Raw genomic sequence first — 27284 nt, 5'->3', positions numbered from 1 at the left:
TTCCCCGCTGTGACACCAGTTTGAGGAGTAAAGATTGTCACAGCCCTGAACAAGATCCGAGGAGATTTGGGGTAGAAGCGGAGAGTGGAGGTGAAGGGGTCACCTGCAAGAGTGAGTGGCAGGGGAAGAGGCTGGATGTGTGTAAGTCTCTTAGAGAGTCTCAGCTCAGCTGTTCTCATTCAGTCATGCTGCCCATTGCCCTCTCGCGACCTCAAGATCCCAATCATAACCTTGCATTTTGAGAGGCCCTCAGCTCACAGGAATCCACTCCATGAGGCTCTGGCATTTCAAGTCTAAAATGTGATTGGTCAAATGTACAAGAACAGGAATGTATACCCTGGCTGAGCTTTTAATCATTGACCCCTACTTCACCTTAAATGCCTTAGACTTTGCTTTATAGCAGACCCGTGAAATGCCTTTAGGTATTTTCTAACATTTACGATGACACATAACCTCAATGTGTTGTTATTGTTGACTAACATTGGAAGAGTTCCAATACATTTATCAGCTTCCCTTCTAAGCTGGAGTTTAGAAAGATAAGGAGGGCATCTATTTGAAACATATAAAATTTTAACAGGGTTGGACAGACGGGATGGAGGATGCTTTCGCTGGGTGGGGAATCTAGATACAGGGGGCACAGTTCCAGGACATGGGGTAGACCACTGGACACTAAGATGAGGAAACATTTCTTCAATCAGAGGGTAGTGAGCATGTGGAATTCTCTACCACAGAAATATGTTGAGGCCAACCACTCAATGTGCTCAAGGAAGAGATTGATTTTTGTCTTAGGTTTTCAAGGCATCAAGGTGTATGGGGCAGAAACCAGCATATGGAGCTCAGATAGAGGATTAGCTGTCATCATACTGAATGGCGGAGCGGGCTCAAATGGCCGAATGGCCTACTCCAGCTTCCAGGTTTCTGATTGTGAACTATTTCTTAGATCGAACATCTTCCCAGAGAATGGGAGTTCAAACAACCACGATTTTCAGATGCACTCGTTTGAAGAGTCAGCGACATGCAAGGCTTGCCAGATGTTACTCAGGTATGGGCCCTGATGATAAAGATTAATGTTGACAGGGGTAATAGGCAGTCCTGCTGGGCTAGCCTGATCTGAACCCATCTCACCACCTTCCTCATGGCTGCAGGGTGTTCCCAACTCCCTTCCTGCTGACCCGTGCTGCGATTTGCAATGAGGACCTAGTTGGTCCATTTGCTGAAGCAAAACCTACAGAGTAAAGGCGATCCTTTACAAAGATGCTTTTATGTCTTAGAGTTCCTGTGATTCTCCAAATACTCAGATATTTTAAAAAATGCATTGTGCAAATGTTTACTCTACAATAACAAGGGAGAAATATTATAGTGTCTGAAATAACTCCACAGGGGATTGTATCCCATCACCAAGTCACTCTTTATTTACACATGGCGTGACATTGACACTGACCCAGCTCCCTCAGAGCCAGCTCTTAGAGTGAACAGAACCTCTGACACTCGTGTCTATATCTGTCAGCCAGAGCTCCATGACTGGGCCAGATTAACAGCCCCAGTCAGGGAATTCATATTCTATCAGAGATAATGGGAACTGCAGATGCTGGAGAATTCCAAGATAATAAAATGTGAGGCTGGATGAACACAGCAGGCCAAGCAGCATCTCAGGAGCACACAAAAGCTGACGTTTCAGGCCTAGCCCCTTCATCAGAAACCACCTGGCTGACCTCAGCACAATCACTATAGTATCAATGGAATGTAAATGTTATAAAGAAAATGGGAGGTTGCGGATTGCTGAAGTTGCGAGTGAGCCTGATTCCTGCAGTTGGTGTGACAGAAGAATGGTGAGCTGTACTGCTCACTATTGCCACCTGCAGTAACTCTGAGAATTACAAAGGTATGTTTTATGTATCAATGTTTGTTGCCAAGGCTAGCCCTGGGTAGGCCAGTGACCGCACAAGCTCTGATACGCAGCTTTCCAGCCAAACCATTGAGTGTCAGCATTATTTCTTGAGAAGGGACCCTAAGCTTTCCCAATGAGCAGAACCTTTCAGTTAATCTTTTCCTGCACTTGCCTGTATATCTTTTTTGTCATATGGATGCCCAGAACTCTTTATGATCTAATCAAGGTCTGCATGTTTAACAATGACATTGGTCCAAAATCAATGGTGTCTCTCTATCCTGTCACCCAACAGGGGCACCTTCTTTCAGGGTTATCGTTGCAGCAAGTGCAAGTCTGCGGCTCACAAAGAATGTTTAGGGAGGGTCTCTCCATGTGGAAGGCAAGGTAAGATGATGTGTTGTAACACAGGAACTGAGATTGCTGGCGGAACTCAGCAGGTCTGGCAGCATTTGCACGGAGAAAGCAGAGTTAACATCTTGAGTCCAGTGACTCTTCATGATGAGTCTTTCCAACAATTTGTCTTTTTGTTTCAGATCTCCAGCATCCACAATTCTTTATCTTATTTGCATTGTCCTTTTATATCAAATCATTTGCCCAGTGGGTCTAAAGGTCTGACCAATCTAACCACTTTAACCTGATCAGGACTGATGGTGAGCTGTTGCTGTAACAAGCAGACTCCTGCCATTGTAGGAGCAAAATACCACAGATGCTGGAATCTGTACTGAAGGCAGAAAATGCTAGAGATCACAGTGGATCGGCAGCAAATGTGGAGAAAGTGCAAGCTAACGTTCAGATGAAGAGCTGTATAGATTCGAAACGATGTCTTGATTTCTCTCTCCATGGATGCTGCCTGACCCGTTGTGATCTCCAGCTATTTATTTTTGTTTTCAACCTCCTGATATTGTGAGATTTGCAGATTGGCTGGGGGCTTACTACTATTGTCTGGTTTGCCTCACAGGTATGACACTCTTCCCCCCCGGCATCAGTTTCGGTAGGATTCAAGTCCTACTCCAGAGATTTGAACACAACATCTATACCACAGATACTCCAGTTCAGTACCCACAAAGTGCTACATTGTCAGAAGTGCTGGTCTTTGGTAGAGGCTTCACACTGAGACACTGTTTGCCCTTGTGGTTGGAACAGATACATTGGAAGACGAGGTCTTCCTGGTGCTATAGCCAATATTAGGCAGAATCATCGAGATCTCCAGCATGAGAAAGACCCAGTGTGTGTGCACTGGTCCAAACCATGATGTGGAGGTGCCGGTGTTGGACTGGAGTGGACAAGATCAGACGACACATGACACCAGTTTATAGTCCAACAGGGTTTATTTGAAATCACAAGCTTTCGGAGTGCTGCTCCTTTGTCACGTGGAGTGGCAAAGGGGCTGCACTCCGAAAGCTCGTGATTTCAAATAAACCTGTTGGACTATAACCTGGCATCATGTGACTTCTGACCTGATTAAAACTAATGACCTAACTATTCTAAACCCATTTTCCAGCACTCGGTCCATAGCCTTGCCTGTGCATTGCAATAGAGATCATAGTAATAATGATCGTCTCATTGATGAAATAATCATTGATCAGGAATATCAGAAATATCGTGGTTTAAATCTTACTCATGTTGTTTATTTACAGATAGTGGATCATCAACTTTAACCAAGGTACTTGTGAATTTCTAACTCAGTATTTGTTGCTTCTATTACGTATTTTACTGTAAATAATGTAAAACCATCAAGAGGCTGGTGAGATTGAAGAGATTATCTGGTCATTTTAGAGGGAGGTGTTGTAAAGGTAATGGTTCTGAAAGGGATAATGTTCTTGTTCCATTGGCTCCACTCATTGTCCAATGTTGCTCTTAGTCTGTGGGTGGGGGCACTCTAGGTTTCAGAGGGAGCAGATGGATCTGTACCAAATCCCCAACACCCTAGTCATTACCCCTGAGCAAAAGTGGTTGTACATATTTCTGTTGTACAATACACCTTCTTACCATCTAAGAACTGGCCCTTCTGTAGGTTCTCTACGGCAGTGTATCATTTATCACTAATCACAGGGGTATGTCTAAGGCAAAGCAAGGACAGATGAGGATTGGTGTCAGTGAACTACCTCAGAAAACACCCAGTCAGTGGCGAAAATCACAAGGTACCAGGAGTGGCCACCTGGGAAAGTGTCACATAGGCCACAAGAAAATGGGTGGGTTGGGAGGGGGGGGGTGCAGTTTAGCAGTAAATGGGAGAGCGATGGAACTACAATGGAATAAATCTTGAAAGGACCCCGAAAACATTCTTTGTGTTATTATTAATGTAAGGTTTTTGATGTTTATATTTTTCAATATAATTCATTTTTGAGTTTGGATTTTTAAAAATTTGAACTTATGGCATAAGTGCTTTCTTTGTGTATAATGAAGTTTAATAATTAACTTGTCAGTATTTCTGTAGCCTGGTGATTTATCTCAAAACTTAAGTTGAGAAAGAGAGAGAGAGAGAGAGAGAGAGACAGGGAGAGAGAGAGACTTGCTGGAAAGTTTTGTTGGTTTTTACTGGAAGAATTCATGACTGAATAAACAATATGGTGCAATAGTCTTTTAGATAGAACATTCTGGACTTTCTTGGCCTTGGGATAACACCCATGGTTTGGGAAGAAAAAACATTTTAATTTCAGTTTGGGGCCATTTTTCAGGGTTCTTGGCTAAAACTAGAGAAAGGGACAAAATAGTTTAAATGTGTTAAAATAGGTTATCTCAATGTAAGGAGTTTAGTAAGAGTTCCTGACCAGAGGTGTTTGTGTAAAACCCTGAAGTGGTTACTTGAAGGTGACAAAAGTTAAGATCAATTGCATACAAGCTCCAAGACGTTGTTGTCATATTCTCAAAGCTGGGAGTTGAAGCCAATTTTAAATTAAGCCCAACAAAAACAGAAGTTGCTGGAAAAGCTCAGCAGGTCTTGCAGCATCTATGAAGAAATGTTAACTCTGATCATTTTCTTCACTGTTGCTGCCAGACCTGCTGAACTTTTCTCGTAGCTTCTGTTATTGTCCCTGATTTACAGCATCCACAGTTCTTTTGGTTGTTAAATTAAGCCCCATGGGGTGATAGGGAGTTCTTTTTGGCATGAGCACTTTAGGATGAATGGGGTTTTATTTTTAACTTGTGTTTCATGTTTTTAGAGTTGTGTTATACATAAATAATTTGGTTTTATCTTCATTTCTTTTGTTCAATAAATTTCTCTTTTACTACTAAAGAAATAAATCTGCAACATTTTGAGCTTTTTTCTTCAGTGAAAGACCATCAAATTAAAACAAAAATAATGATTTATCTGGCCAGATTTCAGTCTGGGATATGGTTTGTCAAGTATTAGCATTAACTGGGATCACAACAAATATTATTATTAATCTTGCGATTAATAATATTAGATTTGCCACCTAATAAATTAAATGCAAAATATTCTCCGTTGCAGAGTAAAAGTAACAGAATTGCTCCAAGTCGTGCAGCTAAAACAGGTAAGCATCTTACCCAGTTTGGTTAAAGCACCTTACAGCATCACATAAGTGGAATAAACATTTGTAAATTCAGCAAGCTCTGGGATGAACAGAAAGCAGCGGGTAAAACCTTTTGCAAATATTATGAGAAATCTGATTGAGATACAATCTGAATTGTGATAAACTAGCTAATGTCGCTGGGAGAGAGGCCATGTTTTCTTCTGTCCTTTCATGGGATGTGGGCATCACTGGCTGGGGCCAGCATTTATTGCCCATATCTAGTTGCTCCTGAAGAAGGTGGTGCTATACTGCCTTCTAGAACCGCTGCAGTCCGTGTGCCGTAGGTTGACCCAAAATGCCATTAGAACATAGAACAGCACAGCACAATACAGGCCCTTCAGCCCACAATGTCATGCTGGCCAATTAGGGAGGGAATCCCAGCATTTTGAGTGACACTGAACAAACAGTGAAATATTTCCAAGTAGGATGTTGAGCAGCTTGGAGAGGAACTTGCAGGTGATAATATTCCCATGCATCTGCTGTCCTTGTCCTTCTAGTGGCAAAGGTGACAGATTTGGAGATTTCTGCTTAAAGAGCTTTGCAGAATTTCTACAGCTCTTCATTGATAGTACACACTGCTGCTACTGAGTGTTGGTGGGTGGAGGGAGTGGATGCTAGCGGATGTGGTGCCAATTAAGCGGGCTGCTTTGTCCTGGACAGTGTCGAGCTTCTTGAGTGTTGTTGGAGTTGCACTCATCCAGGCAAGTGGGGAGTATTCCTTCACATTCCAAACTTGTGCATTGTAGGCTTTGGGCAGTCAGGAGGAGAGTTACTCTTAGCCTCTGACTTGGTATTTATGTGGCTGGCCCAGTTGAGTTTCTGGTCAATGGTAACTGCCAGGATGTTGATAGTAAGGGATTCATTGATGATAATAGCATCAAATGTGAAGGGGTGATGGTTAGATTCTCTCTCCTTGGAGATGGTCCTTACTTGCTGTGAATGTTATTTGGTACTAATGAGCCCAAGTCTTGAAGCAGCTTGAATTTTTGCTTGTCGTAAGCCAGCTATGAAATTTGTTTTTAAAGTGAAAAAGTACCTGGTCATTTTTGTTAGGGAAAGTAAATTGGATTTTGAATGAAATTCATGTGGTCAGCATGGTGAGTGGAGTTCAGTGGTGAGTGGAGTTCCACAGGGCTCTGTCCTTGGGCCTCTACTGTTTGTAATTTTTATTAATGACTTGGACGAGGGGATTGAAGGATGGGTCAGCAAGTTTGCAGACGACACAAAGGTCGGAGGTGTCGTTGACAGTGTAGAGGGCTGTTGTAGGCTGCAGCGGGACATTGACAGGATGCAGAGATGGGCTGAGAGGTGGCAGATGGAGTTCAACCTGGATAAATGCGAGGTGATGCATTTTGGAAGGTCGAATTTGAAAGCTGAGTACAGGATTAAGGATAGGATTCTTGGCAGCGTGGAGGAACAGAGGGATCTTGGTGTGCAGATACATAGATCCCTTAAAATGGCCACCAGAGTGGACAGGGTTGTTAAGAAAGCATATGGTGTTTTGGCTTTCATTAACAGGGGGATTGAGTTTAAGAGTCGTGAGATCTTGTTGCAGCTCTATAAAACTTTGGTTAGACCGCACTTGGAATACTGCATCCAGTTCTGGGCGCCCTATTATAGGAAAGATGTGGATGCTTTGGAGAGGGTTCAGAGGAGGTTTACCAGGATGCTGCCTGGACTGGAGGGCTTATCTTATGAAGAGAGGTTGACTGAGCTCGGTCTCTTTTCATTGGAGAAAAGGAGGAGGAGAGGGGACCTAATTGAGGTATACAAGATAATGAGAGGCATAGATAGAGTTGATAGCCAGAGACTATTTCCCAGGGCAGAAATGGCTAGCACGAGGGGTCATAGTTTTAAGCTGTTTGGAGGAAAGTATAGAGGGGATGTCAGAGGCAGGTTCTTTACGCAGAGAGTTGTGGGAGCATGGAATGCGTTGCCAGCAGCAGTTGTGGAAGCAAGGTCATTGGGGTCATTTAAGAGACTGCTGGACATGTATATGGTCACAGAAATTTGAGGGTGCATACATGAGGATCAATGGTCGGCACAACATTGTGGGCTGAAGGGCCTGTTCTGTGCTGTACTGTTCTATGTTCTATGTTTTATGTTCTATGGAATAGTCAATAACTGTTGAGCTTCCTGGAGGGAATAAGTTACATCAAAAAGTGAGAACCTCAGGTAATTATAATCTCTCATCATTGCGATTAAAGTTCTAGTGATGAGTATGTACATTCTTGAGAGATGGCAATCTTGCTCACTCTGGGCTATCTGTCTCATACACCCAGATGTGCTTCAGTGAAGTCCTATCCTGTCGGATGTGCCAACCTCCTCAGAATTGTAAAAGCAGCATGAATAAAATAGGAAATGGAACAATGAATCATGATCTCTGTACATCTTAGAATCCAGCTGAGTGGAAGATGGGAACTTTGCAATTTGCGAAGAACAGACAACAAAGTTAGAGGAATGATGACCACGGCCTTGCTAAATCAAGGCACAAGTCAATCTTAAGTAGATCAGAAGTTGAGATTGCTGTAAAAAAAGAGACATTTCTTTTGTTGGGAGTTATCTTGCAAAATGTCCTAGAAAGCACAGAATATAAAAAAAATCGTTGTGTGGCAGTAATTCATAAATAATATTACTTCTGAATATATCAATTGCACAAAATATTCATTTTTGAGCGTGAGTAAATAATTGAGCCCTGTGAAATGTGATTGTTAATCAAAAGCTGGATTCTAGCCATTTTTCTTTCAATCAGTATTAAAGGACATTAAAGGTTAATGGGAGGAAAAGAATGATTGAGAGGAAGATAAAACTTGACACATTGTATAGTTAGCAATCTACCGAGAGGTTTGAAAGGTTTTCATCTCCTATCGTCTTGTCTCAGGTTTACCCAAAACAGAAGTCAGCCAAGAATATTTTGGGATGCCTCCTCCACCAGTGGCCTTCGGACCTGCTTTGAAGTTGCTCTTAGGGGATATCATCGAACTCACGAAAGCAGAGGTGGAGCAGCAGTGGTGGGAAGTGAGTTGCACAAACTGATCGGTGTCGTCCCGGTAATGTTATAGCTTTTCACATTGTTGTCATTTTTTTTTAATATTCCTCTGGTTTTTGAAGACCTGGCACAGCTATAATGCGCTGAATGGCTTCCTTCTGTTTGACAAATATTGCATGTTAGTTACTGTTGCAATCAGTTGGGATTTTCTTTTAATCTTTCAGACCATCAAACAACAACATTTTATTGCAGATAATAAAATGTGAGGCTGGATGAACACAGCAGGCCCAGCAGCATCTCAGGAGCACAAAAGCTGACGTTTCGGGCCTAGACCAGGAAGCACATCACAATGAGGAACAGAAACCCTGGCCAATATTCCCAATATTAGCACGGATGCCTGTTGTGGTATTCCACATCTGTTCTGAATGTGATGCTGACTTCATTTAAAGACCAGATTTCTCTCAGTTAAAGACCAGAGTTCTTCCAGTTAAGGACCAGATTTCTCCTGGTTATTAAGACCAGATTTCTCTCAGTTAAAGACCAGAGTTCTCCTAATTAAAGATCAGAGTGCTCCCAGTTGAGGACAAGATTTGTCCCAGTTAAAGACAAGATTTGTCTCAGTTAAAGACCAGTTTTCTCTCAGTTGTGGACCAGATTTCTCCCAGTGATTAAGACCAGATTTCTTTCAGTTAAAGACCAGATTTCTCCCAGTTAAAGACCAGAGTTATCCCAGTTAAGGATCAGATTTCTCCTGGTTATTAAAACCAGATTTCTCTCAGTTAAAGACCAGATTTCTATCAGTTAAAGACCAGAGTTCTCCCAATTAAAGACCAGATTTCTCCCAGGTAAAGCCCTGAATCCCCTCAGTTCAAGATCAGAATGTTCCCAGTTAAAGACCAGATTTTCTCCCAGTTACAGGCCAGATTTCTCCCAGTTAGCGATCAGAGTGCTCCAGTTACAGACCAGAGTGCTCCAGTTAGAGACCAGAGTGCTCCAGTTAGAGAGCAGAGTGCTCCAGTTAGAGACCAGAGTGTTCCAGTTAGAGACCAGAGTGTTCCAGTTAGAGACCAGAGTGCTCCAGTTAGAGACCAGAGTGCTCCCAGTTAGGGATCAGACTGCTCCAGTTAGAGACCAGACTGCTCCAGTTAGGGATCAGAGTGCTCCAGTTAGAGACCAAAGTGCTCCAGTTAGGGATCAGAGTGCTCCCAGTTAGAGACCAGAGTGCTCCCAGTTAAAGACCAGATTGCTCCAGTTAGGGATCAGAGTGCTCCCAGTTAGAGACCAGAGTGCTCCCAGTTAGGGATCAGAGTGCTCCAGTTAAAAACCAAGAGTTCCAGCGTTTTCACATGCAGTACAACTCTGAAACTAACCATCTGTATCCAACTCAAACCAAGCTTACAGTTGAAGTGATGAGAAATGAATACTCAACATAATCAATGCTGCCAGCATTCAGAGGGGAAGGGAAAAGGATCACCAAATGATTCCACTCCTGGGGAATTTCTGAGCGAGATATTAAAGGCAAACACCCTCTATTGCTGAATATCCTGTCGTACAACTTTGGGAAATCTGGGTTTAACAGTGAAAATTAATGCAGATGATTTAAGATTGCTTATAAACATCCAGCAGTGATGTTATTAAGGTTGATACCTGAGAGTGAGGTGTTCTGTTGGACAGGAATTCTGCTCTTTTGGTGCTATTCAAAAAGTTTAATCACATTCATGACATTAGAATAGAATAGAAATGTATTGTCTCATGTATATTTATGTGAAAAATACAGTTAAAAATAATACACATCGTCCCACCACAGCACTTACATCAATGACAGAAATTATGCATAATAATAAAATAAAATTTAAAAGGATGGCTGTTAATAATAGCCTGAGAACAATATAAAGGGAAGACAAGGTTCTTGTATGTAGTGGTAATGTCTTTACCCCTGGTCCAGGTTCAAGTCCTACCAGCTCTAAAAGTACACACAGATGTTTCTGCTGTAACATGTGATTCATTAATGCAAATTGGCTGTAACTAGATTGATGAATAGTAAATGCTGTTTGGATAATGCAAACTTTCTTCTGCACAGTGTAGCAATTTCCCTATAACGTTATTTTCTATAGTGCGAAGTCACACACGAATGCAACTATAGTATTATGAGAGTATACATAGTGTACTACCTGTAATAACATCTCCAAACAGGTCATTTAGGAAATAAATAAGAAAATATAAAGACTGCGCCCCGAACACTGGGTGTGGGATGGGAGGTAGAAGACTGAGGGAGTAAATAAACTCTCTCCACAAGGGAAATGATCAGTGTGTCTCAATTTCAATCTACAACTGGTTTGAAACAAACACAGAATGCGAAAGAAATTCAGCAGGTTCTGTGGTGAGAGAAACAGAGTTAACATTTCATGTCTGGCATGGCTCTCCTTCAAAACTCCTGAGTTCTCCTCAGATATCCATACCTACAGTATTTTGCTTTCACATAATTGTTTTGAAAATGATTAACACAATGTAATGTGAACATATGAATATAAATTCAAAATATATATTCAGAATTTAAAATTTCAAAACGAAGATTTAATGAATGATTTCTTTTGCTGGTATTAGGGAAGGAATACATCTACAAATGAGATTGGTTGGTTCCCCTGTACTAAAGTAAAGCCCTTTGTCTGTGTAAGTAAAAAATGCCTTGATTTATCTTACAGGTCCTTATTTAAACTATATAGTGCCTGGCTGCGAGGGGCAGGTTTGGGTAAGGATGCAGAGAGCTGAAATTCTACATTTGGGGTTGTTGGATATGCACCAAGTCGCATTCATGTTTAAAAAATTCCCAGTCCAAATCTGAACGGAACTGAAGTTTTTGTAGTTTCTGGCACAAGATACATTTAATCTGCTCAACTCTATCCATTCCGAACACTCATTGCATCGAAACACTATGTCCACTTAACACCTCATTCACCTCTTCTGGAGTACTGTTTTCAGTTATGGTTGCCCAATTATAGGAATGAATTATTAAACTGATGAAGGATTAGAGAGATTTACCAGGATGTTGCCGGGAATGAAGGGTTTGAGTTATAAGGAGAGGCTGGGTAGACAGGGACATATTGCTGTGGAACGTAGGAGACTGGGAGGTGGGGGTGTGACCTTACAGAGGCTTACAAAATCATGAGGCCTATAGATAAGGTGAATGGCAGGTATCTTTTCCATAGGGCGGGGGAGTTCAAGACTAGGGGGCATATTTTCAAGGTGAGAGGAGAAAGAATTAGAAAAGACATGGGGGCAATTTTTTTACACAGAAAGTGGTTCGTGTGTGGAATGAACTGAAGGAAGTGGTGGATACAGTGCTTAAAAGACATTTGGATAAGTTAATGATTATGGAAGATTTGGGAGGATATGGGCCAAGTGCAGGCAGGTGGGACAGTTATGTTTGGGATTATGGACTGAAGGGCCTGTTTTATGCTGTATGACATTATCTCCTCAACCTCATCGATCCCAAACACTCACTCCATTACCTCAACCCGATCTGTTCCCAACCCTCACTCCATTACTTCAACCCCATCCATTCCCAACACTCACTCCATTATCTCAACCCCATCCATCCCCAACACTCACTCCATTACCTCAACCCTATCCATCCCCAACACTCACTCCATTACCTCAATGCCATCCATCCCCAACATTCACTCCATTACCTCAACACCATCCATCCCCAACTCTCACTCCATTAGCTCAACCCCATCTATCCCCAACCCTCACTCCATTACCTCAACCCCATCCATCCCCAACATTCACTCCATTACCTCAACCCCATCCATCCCCAACCCTCACTCCATTACCTCAACCCCATCCATCCCCAACATTCACTCCATTACCTCAACCCCATCCATCTCCAACACTCACTCCATTACCTCAACCCCATCTGTTCCCAACCCTCACTCCATTATGTCAACCCCATCCACCCCCAACCCTCACTCCATTACCTCAACCCCATCCATCCCCAACATTCACTCCATTACCTCAACCCTATCCACCCCCAGCCCTCACTCCATTACCTCAACCCCATCCATCCCCAACACTCACTCCATTACCTCAACCCCATCCATCCCCAACATTCACTCCATTACCTCAACCCCATCCATCTCCAACACTCACTCCATTACCTCAACCCCATCTGTTCCCAACCCTCACTCCATTACTTCAACCCCATCCATCCCCAACCCTCACTCCATTACCTCAACCCCATCCATCCCCAACATTCACTCCATTACCTCAACCCCATCCATTCCCAGAACTCACTCCATTACCTCAACCCCATCCATCCCCAACACTCACTCCATTACCTCAACCCCATCATACCCAGCACTCACTCCATTAACTCAACCCCATCCATCTCCAACACTGACTCCATTACCTCAACCCCATCCATCCCCAACATTCATTCCATTACCTCAACCCCATCTGATCCCAACCCTCACTCCATTACCTCAACCCCATCCATCCCCAATACTCACTTCATTACCTCAACCCCATCCACCCCCAACATTCACTCCATTACCTCAACCCCATCCATCCCCAGCACTCACTCCATTACCTCAACCCCATCTGTTCCCAACCCTCACTCCATTACCTCAACCCCATCCATCCTCAACATTCACTCCATTACCTCAACCCCATCCATCCCCAACCCTCACTCCATTACCTCAACCCCATCCATCCCCAGCACTCACTCCATTACCTCAACCCCATCTGTTCCCAACCCTCACTCCATTACCTCAACCCCATCCATCCCCAGCACTCAGTCCATTTCCTCAACACCCTCCATCCTCAACACTCACTCCATTACCTCAACCCCATCCATTCCCAACACTCACTCCATTACCTCAACCCCATCCATTCCCAACACTCACTCCATTACCTCAACCCCATCCATCCCCAGCACTCACTCCATTACCTCAACCACATCCATTCCCAGCACTCACTCCATTACCTCAACCCCATCCATTCCCAACACTCACTCCATTACCTCAACCCAATCCATTCCCAACACTCACTCCACCTCCTCAAATGCATCCATGTCCAACACTCGCTCGATCACTCCATTTCCTCCACCCAATGCTTCTCCCCATCCTGGGCTTTATGACAATATATGCAGAGAAAGTGGGATTATGTCAGAATGATGAAGATGTCTAAGAGGCTTGCCTATAGTTGCTGCAAATCCCCTCCACAGTGGATATGAAAGCTGCTGGTACAGGTACTATTAAACAATTAAAATTGGCAACAGATTTTAATATCGCCTTCTGTACTTGTCTCTTGCAGGCACCTCAATTAGACTATTCATCCTTTTCCTGGTAAGCACAATCATCTCTTTTGAAATATTTTCACCAGAAATATATCTTTCTCACAGTGTGAACACATTCAAATATTGTTTGTGTTAGGTCTGTGCAGAGTAAATTGTAAATCTGATGCAGGGTAAATTATCATGTTGTTGTTCAAAATAAGAACAAAGTGTGGCCTGTGCAACTAAGTTTGAGTGCATGCCCTGAAGAAGAGGAACAGAGGTCTTACCCAACGTGACCCTGAGTCTTGTCTCTTTCAGGTATGCTGGGCCAATGGAGCGGAGCCAGGCAGAAGCTCTTCTTAACTCTCGCTCAGACGGTACCTACTTAGTAAGGCAGAGAGTGAAGGATGCTGGGGAATATGCCATCAGTATCAAGTAAGGAGGGGAATTTAACAGCACAGACCAAACACCATCTCCGTTTCAATTGCGTTCTGTGCAACCTGTAAAGATTCATTGCTCCTGCGTGTGTGTGTGTGTGTGTGTGTGTGTGTGTGTGTGTGTGTGAGAGGAGACAAGTTACACCAGCTCAATGCACATGATAAGGTTTCCCATCGTCTGATAAAAATTATGACTGCAGTCTGTTTACACACTGAAATGGAGAGAGATGAGATTTACTGCTGAAGTTTGGACAGATTAATCTTTGGGACTAATGTATCATTGACAGGGATAGAATCATAGAGACCTACAGCACAGGGAAAGGACCTTCAACCCACTGAATCTGCACCAGTTGAGAAAAAGCCCTTAACGATTCTAATTGCATTGCCAAGTACTATAGCCTTGTTGGCATCGCAAGTGCACATCTAAATATTTTTACTGCTTCTCCCACCCTTACAGGCAGTGTGTTTCAGATTCCCACCAATTTTTTTAATGTATCTATTTAACCAGCAAAGCTTTCTTTATTATAACTGTGTAGGGAAAGATGGAAGGCCATTCAGCTCCTCAGACCCTTTCTAACATTCATTAAGGTGATGGCAGATCTGTGACCCGATTCCATATTGAAGCTGATTGTTCGGTTCATCAGACACGGGGCACAGTTACACACTGAGACATTCCTGGCTTGAATAGGTAACTAGTGGATGCTGAGAGGTTGGAACTCTACCGTATGCCAGAGACCAGAGTGAGTGAAGGTGCAGCTCCAAACTAAGGAGTCTCCTGCTGAAGATGAAGATGGTGACAATGAGACAGATCAGCTGTGACCTTACTGAATGGTGGAGTAGTCTCAAGGATCTGAATGGCCTATTCTTGCAAATGGTTTGTGTGTTCTTTTGTGCTGTTTCAATGGGGCTCTTTAACCAAGTTCGTGCATTGGTGTTAGTGAGGTTGTTAAAACAACATTTAATTTATCAAATGTTTGCAGGACAGAAGTGTGCAGCGTGGTGTCTCAGAGCTCAGTAAAGGTTTCGAGTCACAGTGTTAATAATTTACAATGTTTTTGTGACAGGTTCAATTCAGAAGTAAAGCACATCAAGGTGACCACCACAGATGGTTTGTTCCGTGTGACAGACAAGAAAGCTTTCAAATCATTACTGGTACGTATGAACCGAATTTAAACTGTGTTATGACAAAGACATACACTTCAACCTATACTGCAGAGGTCTCCTGTTGAGAAATCTCCTGTTAAGAGAGCACAGCCTAGGAGACATGAGTTCAAGTCCAGCCTTGGGCGACTGTCAGCGTGGAGTTTGTGCATTGTCCCCATGACTATGTGCATTTCCTCCAGGTGCTCCGGTTTTCTCCCACAGTCCAAAGATGCGCAGGTTAGGGTGGATTGGCCATGCTAAATTGCCCATAGTGTCTGAGGATGGGCAGGTTTGGTGGGTTAGTTGTGGGAAATGCAGGGATACACGGATAGGATAAGAGGGTGGGTTTGGGTGGGATGCTTTTTGATGGGTCAGTGTGGACTTGATAGGCCAAATGGCCTGCTTCCACTCTGCAAAGATTCAACCAGTGGATGATTCTAAGATCTCTGCCATCATGAGCCACACATATGACAGTGTTGCTGAGTTTCACAGCACTCAGTGCATGGTGGTATCTTCCAGGCCTGCTCTGGTAGGTGTGGTCTTTGGTTAAAAAAAAGGCTCACGGAAGAATGCTAAGTCTTTGAACAGGGCATAGAGGGTGAATATCACCAGGGATACAGGACTTCTGTTCTTGTTGTGGGACTGAAAAAGCCGGTTCTCCGTAGGGCAGAGAAGGTTGCAAAACAGATGCACATTTTAAGGAGTTTTGAAAGAGTAGGCAAAGAGAAGTTGTTTTCACTGCCAGCACCGGCAAAGGGATTGACATGTTTGGGTGGAGTGAAGAGGTTACTTGTTTATAATCTGGAGGGAACAAAAAGCTTTTGATATGTTCAGTGAGCAGGAAAAGGTCTGAAAAATGGAGTGTAGTGTGGGGAAAAATATGTTCAGGGTGATGCAGGTATGGCTAATTGGAAGTAGTGACGGCCTGCGCAGCATTCTGGTGAGAATATTTATCTCGAGACCAAGGTAATGTTCCGAGGACCTGGGTTCAAATCCTGCCTTTGCAGGTGGTGAAATCTGAATGTGTGTCCCACGTGGGAAGTGATGGCACGATGACAATGTCACTGGGCGCATTATCCCGAATCCCAAGCTAATTGTCTGGGTTCGAATCCTGCAATGGCAGATTGTTAAATTTGAATCAGTTGAAAACACAGACCTGGTATATAAACAGTGATAATGGGAACTGCAGATGCTGGAGAATCCAAGATAACAAAGTGTGGAGCTGGATGAGCACAGCAGGCCAAGCAGCATCTCAGGAGCACAAAAGCTGATGTTTCGGGCCTAGACCCTTCAAATAACCCTGTGTCAACTGTCTGTGGAATTCATGACCCCAGAGTGTAGTGGATGCCAGGACTACTATAAAACACAAATTGGAGACAGGCAGATTACCAGTTAACAAAGGGCTATGGGGAACAGTCATGAAAGTGGTGTTGAGGCTGAGAAAAGATCAGGTGGAAATGTATTAAACAGTACAGCAGGGTCGAGGGGCTGAATTCCCACCTCCTGCTCCTAGTTTTTATAATTGCTGAGCTCTTTCTAAGGGATGACAAGGTTATGATTGGCTGACTGGCCTCCTACTACATTGGCACACCCACTTCCATTCAGATTTTCAAAGTACTGTGGATGCCAGAGATTGAAGGAAAAAACAGAAATTGCTGGAGAAACTCAGCATGTCTGGCAGTATCTGTGGAGAGAGAAAAACAGAGTTAGTGTTTTGGGTCCAATGTGACTGGAGAATGAACTTCTCCAACACTTTCTGTTTTTATCCTATTCTGATTTTGAGTCACTTTGCAAACTCCACACCTCTGCTGTGTATAGTGGTTGGACAAGCGTTAATGCTGTATGATCTAGGTATCTGCTAGATAGCCAGGGGTTCATTAATTTGGATTTTTGAATAACTTTAACGCATGGAATCCCTACAGTGTGGAATCAGGCCCTTCAACCCAAACCTACCCTTGGACCATTCCATCCAGACCATCCCCCTATAATCTACATATCCCCAAATACTATGAGGCAATTTCCCATGGCCAACCCACCCTAACCTACACATCTTTGGACTGTGCAAGGAAACAGGAGCACCCAGAGGAAACCCACACAGACAGGGGGAGAATGTGCAAACGCCACACAGACAAATGCCTGAGGGTGGAACTGAACCTGGGTCCCTAGCACTGTGAGGCAGCAGTGCTAACCACTGAGTCACCGTGTGTGCTCTTGTTATTGTAAGTACAGCCCAAAAGAAAAATCACCTTTAACAAACAAAGTGAAAACAGATCCTTGCTCTCCTACAGGAATTGGTGGAATTATACCAGCAGAATTCCCTAAAGGAATGTTTTAAGACAATGGATACAGCTTTGCAACATCCTTTTAAAGAACCGGAAAAAAGGACTATTCCTAAATTTTCAGGTGAGTCCACAAAGAGAAGGATGAATGGATGGGGAATTATCATGGCCTTGCTGTTTCTGTACTGCCTGTCATAACCATGGATATCAGAGAGCACTTTCAGCCAATGATGATGAACTTTTGAACATTGTTGCTGTTGCAATGCAGGAAAAACACCCCAGCCAGTTTGTACACAAAACACTGTGTGATAGTGACTTAGATCATTCTCGCTTTTGGGGGGAATCATTATTTGGCAGGACAATTGTTGTAAAATCTTGAACAAAAACAGAAGTTGCTGGAAAAGCTCAGCAGCTCCTATGAAGAAAAAAAGTCAGAGTTATTGTTTCAGGTCCGGTGACCCTTCCTCAGAACTGATGCTCTTTCCTCAGATAAGGGACCCAGGAGGTTGTATAGTATGGGGCTGACTGAGGAAAGTGATGGTGGGTTGCTGGCTGTTCTGAGGAAGGGACAGTTTTGAGGAAGGGTCACCAGACCCGAAACATTAATTCTGACTTTTTTCTTCACTGATGCTGCCAGACCTGCCAAGCTTTTCCAGCAACTTCAGTTTTTGGTCCTGATCGACAGCATCTGCAGTTCTTTCGGTTTTTTTTGTAGTAAAACTTTGGTGGCTCAGTGGTTAGCACTCTTCAAAAGTGAGGTTAACTTGTTTTGCTAGATAATAAAATGTGAGGCTGGATGAACACAGCAGGCCCAGCAGCACCTCAGGAGCACTTGCTGGGCCTGCTGTGTTTATCCAGCCTCACATTTTATTATCTTGGATTCTCCAGCATCTGCAGTTCCCATTATCACTTAACTTGTTTTGCTGTCTGTTTAAATTAATTTCAATCCATTCAGTTGGATTTAACTAATTAATTAATTCAAGTGTTTTGTACCATTCCCATCTCCATATTATTGAAAGGATATGGAGGCACTGGAGACGGTGCAGAGAGGTTTTACAGAACTAGTTTGTCATAACTCCCAGGAAACACTGTACATCATAGAGAGTGGTAAGATGGCTCAGTGGTTTGTCCTGATGCCTCACAGCAGCAGGGACCTGATTTTTGATTCTACCCTCAGGCAACTGTGTGGAGTCTGCACATTCTCCCAGTGTCTGCGTGGGTTTCCTCCGGGTGTTCCGGTTTCCTCCCACAGTCCAAAGGTGTGCAGGTTAGGGTGGATTGGCCGTGCTAAATTACCCGTAGTGTTCAGGGATGTGCAGGCTGGGTGGATTAGTTGTGGGAAATGTGTGGTTAGGGGGATGGGTTTGGGTGGGATGCTCTCTAGAGGGTCAGAGTGGACAAGGTGAGCTGTATGGCCTGCTTCCAAACTCTATGGATTCTTTGATAGTAAAGCCAGTTCTGGGTCATTTCTAGAAGGTAGTCCACTCCCATGTCAGTGAACACCAATAACTTTTAACACTTGCCAACTCTTTACAGGAGAGAGGGTTAAAGTGAAAATCTCCTGAACTCTACACTGGGTCTAATTCCATGCGATCTGATGTTACCATGATGTATCTCCTTATGTACATACACTGTAGTTATTATTGGAGTAATGGTTTGATTATCCCCTTATACTACAACACTGCTTTTTGGGTATTGCTGACATAAACAACAAATTTTTCCATCTTGCATTTATCAGGATGATGTGCAAGAATGCCAATTTAACCATGTCTACACAAAAAAAAAAATTGGTGAAGGCAATTGCTGGCTCACTAATGCTGGGCAATGCATTGACCAATCACAGTCAGCCTGCCTGCCTGGATTAGAATGTAAACAAGTCCTGGCAGTTAACTGTTGATCCTCACAAACTGGTGCATTCTTCACGGCAACATTACTACCAATCAGATTCCCCTCAACAATCAGTCAGCACTCTTACACATTATTAATATGGGTTTTCTTCATTAATTGGCATTCCTACCTGGCAGCCATAATCAGGTGATGGATGAGTTGCTGAGATACCAAAGACCCGTTATAGCAAGAGTCATAGCTTTTAAAGACAAAATGGGGAAAAAAATAGTGTCACCAACCCTCCTGGTCTTCCCAGAGTCTCCAGAAATTAAAAACAAGATCTTACCTGGGGTATGGCATGTCTGGAACTTGTGGCATTGAGGAGACCACATCGGGAGCATTGTGCGCCATACTGATCTCTCTATTTAAGGAAGGATATACATATGGTGAAAGCAAATTTAAAAAAGGTTTATTAGATTAGCACCTGAGATGGGAAGGCATCTTTGTGAAAAGCTTGGATAGGATTGGCTAATATCCACTGGAATTTAGAAGAGGGAGAGATGGCTTGATTGAAACATTTAAGATCCTGAGGTGGATGCGGAAATGATGTTTCCTTTCCCGGGACAATCTATAACCAGGAGGGGAGGAGGGTGGTCACTGTTTAAAAACAAACATTATTTACAACAGAGATGAGAAATTTTCTCTCTCAGAGGCCAGTGAGTCTTTGGCAACTCTCTTCCTGAAAACATGGTAGAAGCAGAATCCTTGAATATTTTTAGGAGGGATCCTAAACAAGTAAGTGTTAACTAGGGCAGGCAGGGTTGTGGAGTAATAAAATCTACAACTTTATTGGACGGTGAAGTAGTCTTTCAGGGGACAAATGGCCTGCTGATACTTCTAGTTTGCGCATTTTTATCTCCGGAATGTTGACATGAGCGAACTTTGGAGAAATATACTTAGGATATCAAAAGAAAGCGCGTTGTTGAAAGCTTTTCTGCAGACTCGTCATTTTGTCAATTGTAAAAAGGTTGGTTGTCTGGGACCCGACAGTTCAGAATCATCCAATTAGGTAATGAAGATTTGATTTGCTTTCTGACTGGTTTTGGTGATGAATACATCGGGTGTCCAATACCGGGAGCTGGTGGTGGAGTTGGCAACTGCAGTTAGCGCAAGTTTTGAATCATAGAATCTCTACCGGATGTTGATGGCTAGCATGAGGAGACATAGCTTGAAATTGAGGGGTGAAAGATACAGGACAGATGTCAGAGATAGGTTCTTTACTCAGAGAGAAGTAAGGGTATGGAATGCCCTGCCTGCAACAGCAGTAGACTTGCCAACTTTAAGGGCATTTAAATGGTGATTGGATAAACATATGGATGATAATGGAATAGTGTAGGTTAGATGGGCTTCAGATTGGTTTCACAGGTCGGCGCAAATCGAGGGCCACAGGGCCTGTACTGCGCTGTAATGTTCTATGTTCTATCTTCTACAGTGTAGTAATAGGCCATTCAGTCCATTGGGCTCACAACACATCTCCAAAGAGCATCCCACCCAGACCCACATCCCCCCCCCTACCAATATCCCTATAACTCTGCATTTCCCATGGCCTATCCACCTAAACTGCACACCTTTGGACTGTGGAAACCCACACAAACCCAGGGAGAACGTGTAAACTCCACACAGACAGTCGCCTGAGAGCAGAATCAAACCCAAACCACTAACCCTATCGAGGCAGCAGTGCTAACCACTGAGCCACCGTGCCATCGCAGGTTGTAGGTGCGGGATCTTGCTGAGAGAAAGGAAAATCATGTAGGTCCAACTCCCAGTAGTTCTGTTCCCGAAAGCCATGACTTTAAAGTGGAAAGAACTTTAAGTGAATCACAGCTTCCCATAGAAGTTAATGTTAAAACTGAAGTTAGGTTCCTTCAGATACTTTTTGCTCTGGGTACACAATGTACAGGTTCAAATACTGGTGTATTTGTGCAGCACTGTATACTCCAGTTAATTTACTTAAATAAATCACTCAACATAAGAAGCTATGCTAGGATAGGTACCTTTGCCAGCTAAAAAATACTTTAAAAAATTTCTGAGTTGAAATGGTGTACATTTCAAGTCCCTGCATTTATAAGGAAAACAAAGTCCTCTACAATAAAATTAAAGGTAAGATTCGGCAAGAAAGACAATATAAATGCCAATAATATAGATAATTCTCTAAAGTTTTAATTGAAAGGCTCCATCTAATGGCAGAGATACTGCAAGAACTGCAGATGCTGGAGAATCTGAGATAATTCAGTGTAGAGCTGGATGAACACAGCAGGCCAAGCAGTATCAGAGGAGCAGGAAAGTTGACGTTTCGGGTCGGGAGCCTTTTTCGGAAATGGCATTAATTGATCGCAGCAGGCAAGTGAACCTGCATCGGCCAATGTATGCCACTAGGTAGCGCCCTGCATAGTAATGCAAGTTTAGAGCAGGAGCCAGGAAGAGGAAAAAGGTAGGAACAGAGGATGGGATCAGGAATTGGAGCTGGTAGGAAGAGGGCCTGAGCACAGGCATAGGAACCATAGGGAGGTTGGCATGTAGGAGCAGAAACATGAGTAAAAATTGACACTCACAACATCAAAGAAATATAATAATGTAGCTATTTTTTAAATACAAAACGTTACTCAAAGGAGTGAAGAAGGGGCCTGACCCGAAACGTCAGCTTTCCTGCTCCTCGAATGCTGCCTGGCCTGCTGTGTTCATCCAGCTCTACACCTTGTTATCTCAGATACTCAAAGGAGTTGTCTTTTAACTTTATGAATTTGTCTTCTTAATTTATAACGTGAAGAACTGTAATGTAGAACTTTTAGCTTTCTCTTTATTTTTCTATTTTGTACCTAATCTATTTCAGTAAGCTAAGATTTGTACCTAGAAACTTTGAATCTTAGATGTCACTGTATTTGGTAACATTTTTCATTGTACTCCTGTATTTGAGCACACATGACAATAAATCTAAATCTAATTCTAATTCAAACTTTAACTGGGGACTTATAGTTCTGCCACTTAGGATCTCTTCTGATTTTGATGTTTACAGGGACGAGTTTGAAGTGCTTTGGGACAGCAAAGGCTCGATATGATTTCTCAGCCCGAGATCGATCGGAACTGAGCCTGAAAGAAGGCGACGTGGTTAAAATCATCAATAAGAAAGGATCTCCTGGATGGTGGAAAGGAGAAGTATATGGCAGGGTATGTGTGGCAACCCGTTGTTTTTGATCTTTATTCTCTGCATTTTCTGCACTTGCATGGGTCTGGAATCTCGCTGGCGATGGTTATACATACAGCTTAAAACCACCCTTTCCTTTAGAATTTGCTGATGGGTTGAGGCTAAACTAGCAATCGTTTATTTCCAATTCTCAATGGCAGTTAACCGTCACTCACATGGCTGTGAGTCTGGAGTCACGTGTAGACCAGACTGGTGGTAAGGACAGCAGAGTTCCTTCCCTAAGGGGTGTTAGTGAACCAGATGGGTTTTTACAACAATCAACAATGGTTATGTGGTTATCATTAGACAACTTTATATTTTATGTGGTGAGTTCAAATTTCACAGAAGCACAGAAGCGTTACAGCGCAGAGGCCTGTGCACCAATAAGTGACATGACCTAGTGCCAATCTCCTGCCTTTTCCCCTGCATTATTTCCAGCCAAATAATTGTCTAATACCCTCTTGAATGCCTTAATTGAACCCGCCCCACCATGTTTCCAGGCAGTGCATTCCACAGCCAAACTACTCGCTCAGTGAAAAAGACAGATTGTTTCTCATAGCTGCACTTTTCGGACACCACTATCTGCTGTGGTGGGATTTGCACCTGACAATTAACCTTGTCTTTCTCTACTGACATTCCCACTATGCCATCACCTCTCTGTAGCTGCTGTCCTACCAGGGAAGGAGAGTTGGACCTCTGAATCAACATTCACAGTTTGTTCCAGAGCCCTTTAGTGCAGCTTTGAAGTGTAGCTGCTGTTGTGTGTAGAGCAAGCTCCCAACAACAAGAACGATGTTTAAAAAATGAGCAGAAAATATCTCAGCTGGCCGTCCAGGACCGTAGAGAGATACAGAGTGAATGTTTCCTGTTGATAATCTTTCATCCAAATTCAAGTTAATCCTCATCTGCTGAGCTTTCCCAGCTCTTATTTCAGATCTACCACATTTTGTCAATGACCCAGATAATCTGTTTTCGTGAAGCTGATTGGAAACATCTCGCTGGAAGGCTGCTTTGTGATGGAGAGGGTTGCCAACAGTGCAGGTTCAAGTCCTGTATCGACTGAGGTTACTGCAAAAGTTTTACCCTCTTAACTTCCCCCCCACAGTGACCGTCAGGTTAAACTCGCCATCAATTGTCTCTCACTAATGACAGAGTGGGGCTATGCCAACTTCGCAGCACACCAACTTCCCTATTCCACTTTAACTATCTCTCATGCTGGCCTGCAAGGGCAGTTGATGATTTTAGAAGAAGAATGAGCTTTATCGTGAACATTTGCTCAAATGAGGACTGTGTAAAGTTTACACAGTTACCACTTATAACAGCACCTCGGGTACCAAGGCACCTACATACTGATTCTTAAGGACAAATTATCAGTGAAAGAAAATTAGAAAAGTAATGAAATAAAAAGTTCAGAATAACAGTCCTTCCCACCCAGTCCATGCTATCATCCACCCTCTGGTCTGTGCAAGGCTTTGACTCAAGACCATGCTGGGCTTCAAATTGAGGCTGGAAGACCGCTCTGGAATCACCTTAAGGCTGGAGGGCCAAGCTGAGCTGAGAAATGTCTACACTAAGCTGAGAGACCACCTCGCCAAAATGAGGGACCCCCACACCGAGCTGGGAGATCACCACACTGAGCTGAGAGATCACCACACTGAGCTGAGAGATCACCACACCGAGCTGAGAGATCACCACACCGAGCTGACAGACCACCACACCGAGCTGGGAGATCACCACACCGAGCTGACAGACCACCACACCGAGCTGAGAGATCACCACACCGAGCTGACAGATCACCACACCGAGCTGAGAGATCACCACACCGAGCTGAGAGATCACCACACCGAGCTGGGAGATCACCACACCGAGCTGAGAGATCACCACACCGAGCTGAGAGATCACCACACCGAGCTGAGAGATCACCACACCGAGCTGACAGATCACCACACCGAGCTGAGAGATCACCACACCGAGCTGGGAGATCACCACACCGAGCTGAGAGATCACCACACCGAGCTGAGAGATCACCACACCGAGCTGAGAGATCACCACACCAAGCTGAGAGATCACCACACCGAGCTGAGAGATCACCACACCGAGCTGACAGATCACCACACCGAGCTGAGAGATCACCACACCGAGCTGACAGATCACCACACCGAGCTGAGAGATCACCACACCGAGCTGACAGATCACCACACCGAGCTGAGAGATCACCACACCGAGCTGACAGATCACCACACCGAGCTGAGAGATCACCACACCGAGCTGAGAGATCACCACACCGAGCTGAGAGATCACCACACCGAGCTGGGAGATCACCACACCAAGCTGAGAGATCACCACACCGAGCTGAGAGATCACCACACCGAGCTGGGAGATCACCACACCGAGCTGAGAGATCACCACACCGAGCTGAGAGATCACCACACCGAGCTGGGAGATCACCACGTTGAGCTGAGAGATCACCACACCGAGCTGAGAGATCACCACACCGAGCTGGGAGATCACCACACCGAGCTGAGAGATCACCACACCGAGCTGAGAGATCACCACACCGAGCTGAGAGATCACCACACCGAGCTGGGAGATCACCACACCGAGCTGGGAGATCACCACACCGAGCTGAGAGATCACCACACTGAGCTGAGAGATCACCACACTGAGCTGAGAGATCACCACGTTGAGCTGAGAGATCACCACACCGAGCTGAGAGATCACCACACCGAGCTGAGAGATCACCACACCGAGCTGGGAGATCACCACACCGAGCTGAGAGATCACCACACCGAGCTGAGAGATCACCACACCGAGCTGGGAGATCACCACACCGAGCTGAGAGATCACCACACCGAGCTGAGAGATCACCACACCGAGCTGAGAGATCACCACACCGAGCTGACAGATCACCACACCGAGCTGAGAGATCACCACACCGAGCTGACAGATCACCACACCAAGCTGAGAGATCACCACACCGAGCTGAGAGATCACCACACCGAGCTGACAGATCACCACACCAAGCTGAGAGATCACCACACCGAGCTGAGAGATCACCACACCGAGCTGAGAGATCACCACACCGAGCTGAGAGATCACCACACTGAGCTGAGAGATCACCACACTGAGCTGAGAGATCACCACGTTGAGCTGAGAGATCACCACACCGAGCTGAGAGATCACCACACCGAGCTGAGAGATCACCACACCGAGCTGGGAGATCACCACACCGAGCTGAGAGATCACCACACCGAGCTGAGAGATCACCACACCGAGCTGAGAGATCACCACACCGAGCTGGGAGATCACCACACCGAGCTGGGAGATCACCACACCGAGCTGAGAGATCACCACACCGAGCTGAGAGATCACCACACCGAGCTGGGAGATCACCACACCGAGCTGAGAGATCACCACACCGAGCTGAGAGATCACCACACCGAGCTGGGAGATCACCACACCGAGCTGAGAGATCGCCACACCGAGCTGACAGATCACCACACTGAGCTGAGAGATCACCACACTGAGCTGAGAGACCACCACGTTGAGCTGAGAGATCGCCACACCGAGCCACGATGCCACCATGCTGAGCTGAGAGATTGCCACACTGGGTCCGCACCGAGGATGGGAGTTCAGGACATTGCCAAGAACAAATTAGGAGAAAGCAGCACAAAAGAGGAAAAAAGAGAAAAAGAACAGAATGGGACAGAGCAGCTAAGGAACGTTACTCCTCTGTCACGTAGGACCTCACTGCCAACAATGTGGCACTCGCACAGTACTTCAATAGAGCGTCAATCTCGATGGTGTGTTGTAGCCGACGGGGTGAATCTTGAACTCACAGCCTTACTTCATAGAGCCAAGAGACATGGCTGAAAAACACAATAACCTATATCAGGCAGGATGTCTTCTTTACCACTATTGCTATTACATAAGTGGATGGTAGAGGAGGCTGCAACTTTAAGTTAACTCAAGGCTGAGTTTCTCAGTTGTTTGTTGTGCCGGAGAGGCTGGAAAGTGGAGAACAGACCACATCCAGATCAACCACCGTCTTATTGATAGGTGGATCAGACTCAAAGGGCCAGATGGCCTACCTCCGCCTCTAGGATCTATGTTCATGCAAACTGTTGTGTTAATGCAACCCGTGTGTAATGTTGCCCACTTTCTGCTTCCAGGTCGGATTTTTCCCAGCGAACTACGTGGAGGAAGATTATTCTGATTACTGTTACTGAGCCCTTGGCCCTTTGTGGCTACTCCATCGAAGATACAGAGAAGATTCATTGTCAAGACAAAGATCACTTCTGTGTGGCTTTCTGTGTCTAGAACCTCACTGTTGGGGTGCCCTAATAATCTCAACATATTAACCTTCTGAGTTCTACTGTGCCACTATTGTTTGAATTCTTTTATACAAACAAGATTCTTTCCTACATTGTCAAGAATTGATCTGTTTGTATTTATTAATACAGTTTGAAAATGTTCTCAAGAACACTTTGTCTCTGCCTTTCTTTGCAAACGGGGTTATTTGAAGAATTGACCTCCTTGCATTTTGGGAAGGGAACGAGTTGCATTTATGTAGCACCTTTCATGACTTCAGCATGTCCAGGAGGACTTTTCAGCCAATGAGGTACTTTTGAAGTGTGGTCACAGTTGTAAGGTAATTTAATAGTTGGTC

At 44.3% G+C, this 27284-nt stretch overlaps 1 protein-coding gene across 1 annotated transcript in view; it reads left to right on the top strand.

Moving 5' to 3' along the window:
* LOC125447617 (proto-oncogene vav-like) overlaps positions 1 to 27075 on the top strand; it is a 140469-nt gene extending 113394 nt beyond the window's left edge. Inside the window, exons 16-27 of the mRNA XM_048522182.2 lie at positions 941 to 1042; positions 2181 to 2272; positions 3526 to 3551; positions 5343 to 5385; positions 8306 to 8442; positions 11018 to 11083; positions 13727 to 13758; positions 14007 to 14123; positions 15190 to 15277; positions 17557 to 17671; positions 22448 to 22599; positions 26788 to 27075. Coding sequence (XP_048378139.2) covers positions 941 to 1042; positions 2181 to 2272; positions 3526 to 3551; positions 5343 to 5385; positions 8306 to 8442; positions 11018 to 11083; positions 13727 to 13758; positions 14007 to 14123; positions 15190 to 15277; positions 17557 to 17671; positions 22448 to 22599; positions 26788 to 26844 — 1027 coding nt within the window. The 3' untranslated portion in view covers positions 26845 to 27075. The remainder of the gene's footprint in view (positions 1 to 940; positions 1043 to 2180; positions 2273 to 3525; positions 3552 to 5342; positions 5386 to 8305; positions 8443 to 11017; positions 11084 to 13726; positions 13759 to 14006; positions 14124 to 15189; positions 15278 to 17556; positions 17672 to 22447; positions 22600 to 26787) is intronic.
* Positions 27076 to 27284: the final 209 nt, after the last annotated feature.

Source organism: Stegostoma tigrinum, chromosome 35 (genome assembly GCF_030684315.1).
Source record: "Stegostoma tigrinum isolate sSteTig4 chromosome 35, sSteTig4.hap1, whole genome shotgun sequence".
Classification (NCBI taxonomy): Eukaryota; Metazoa; Chordata; class Chondrichthyes; order Orectolobiformes; family Stegostomatidae; genus Stegostoma; species Stegostoma tigrinum.
The sequence above is the reverse complement of the archived record's forward strand: the minus strand, read 5'-3'. Positions and strand labels throughout refer to the sequence as shown.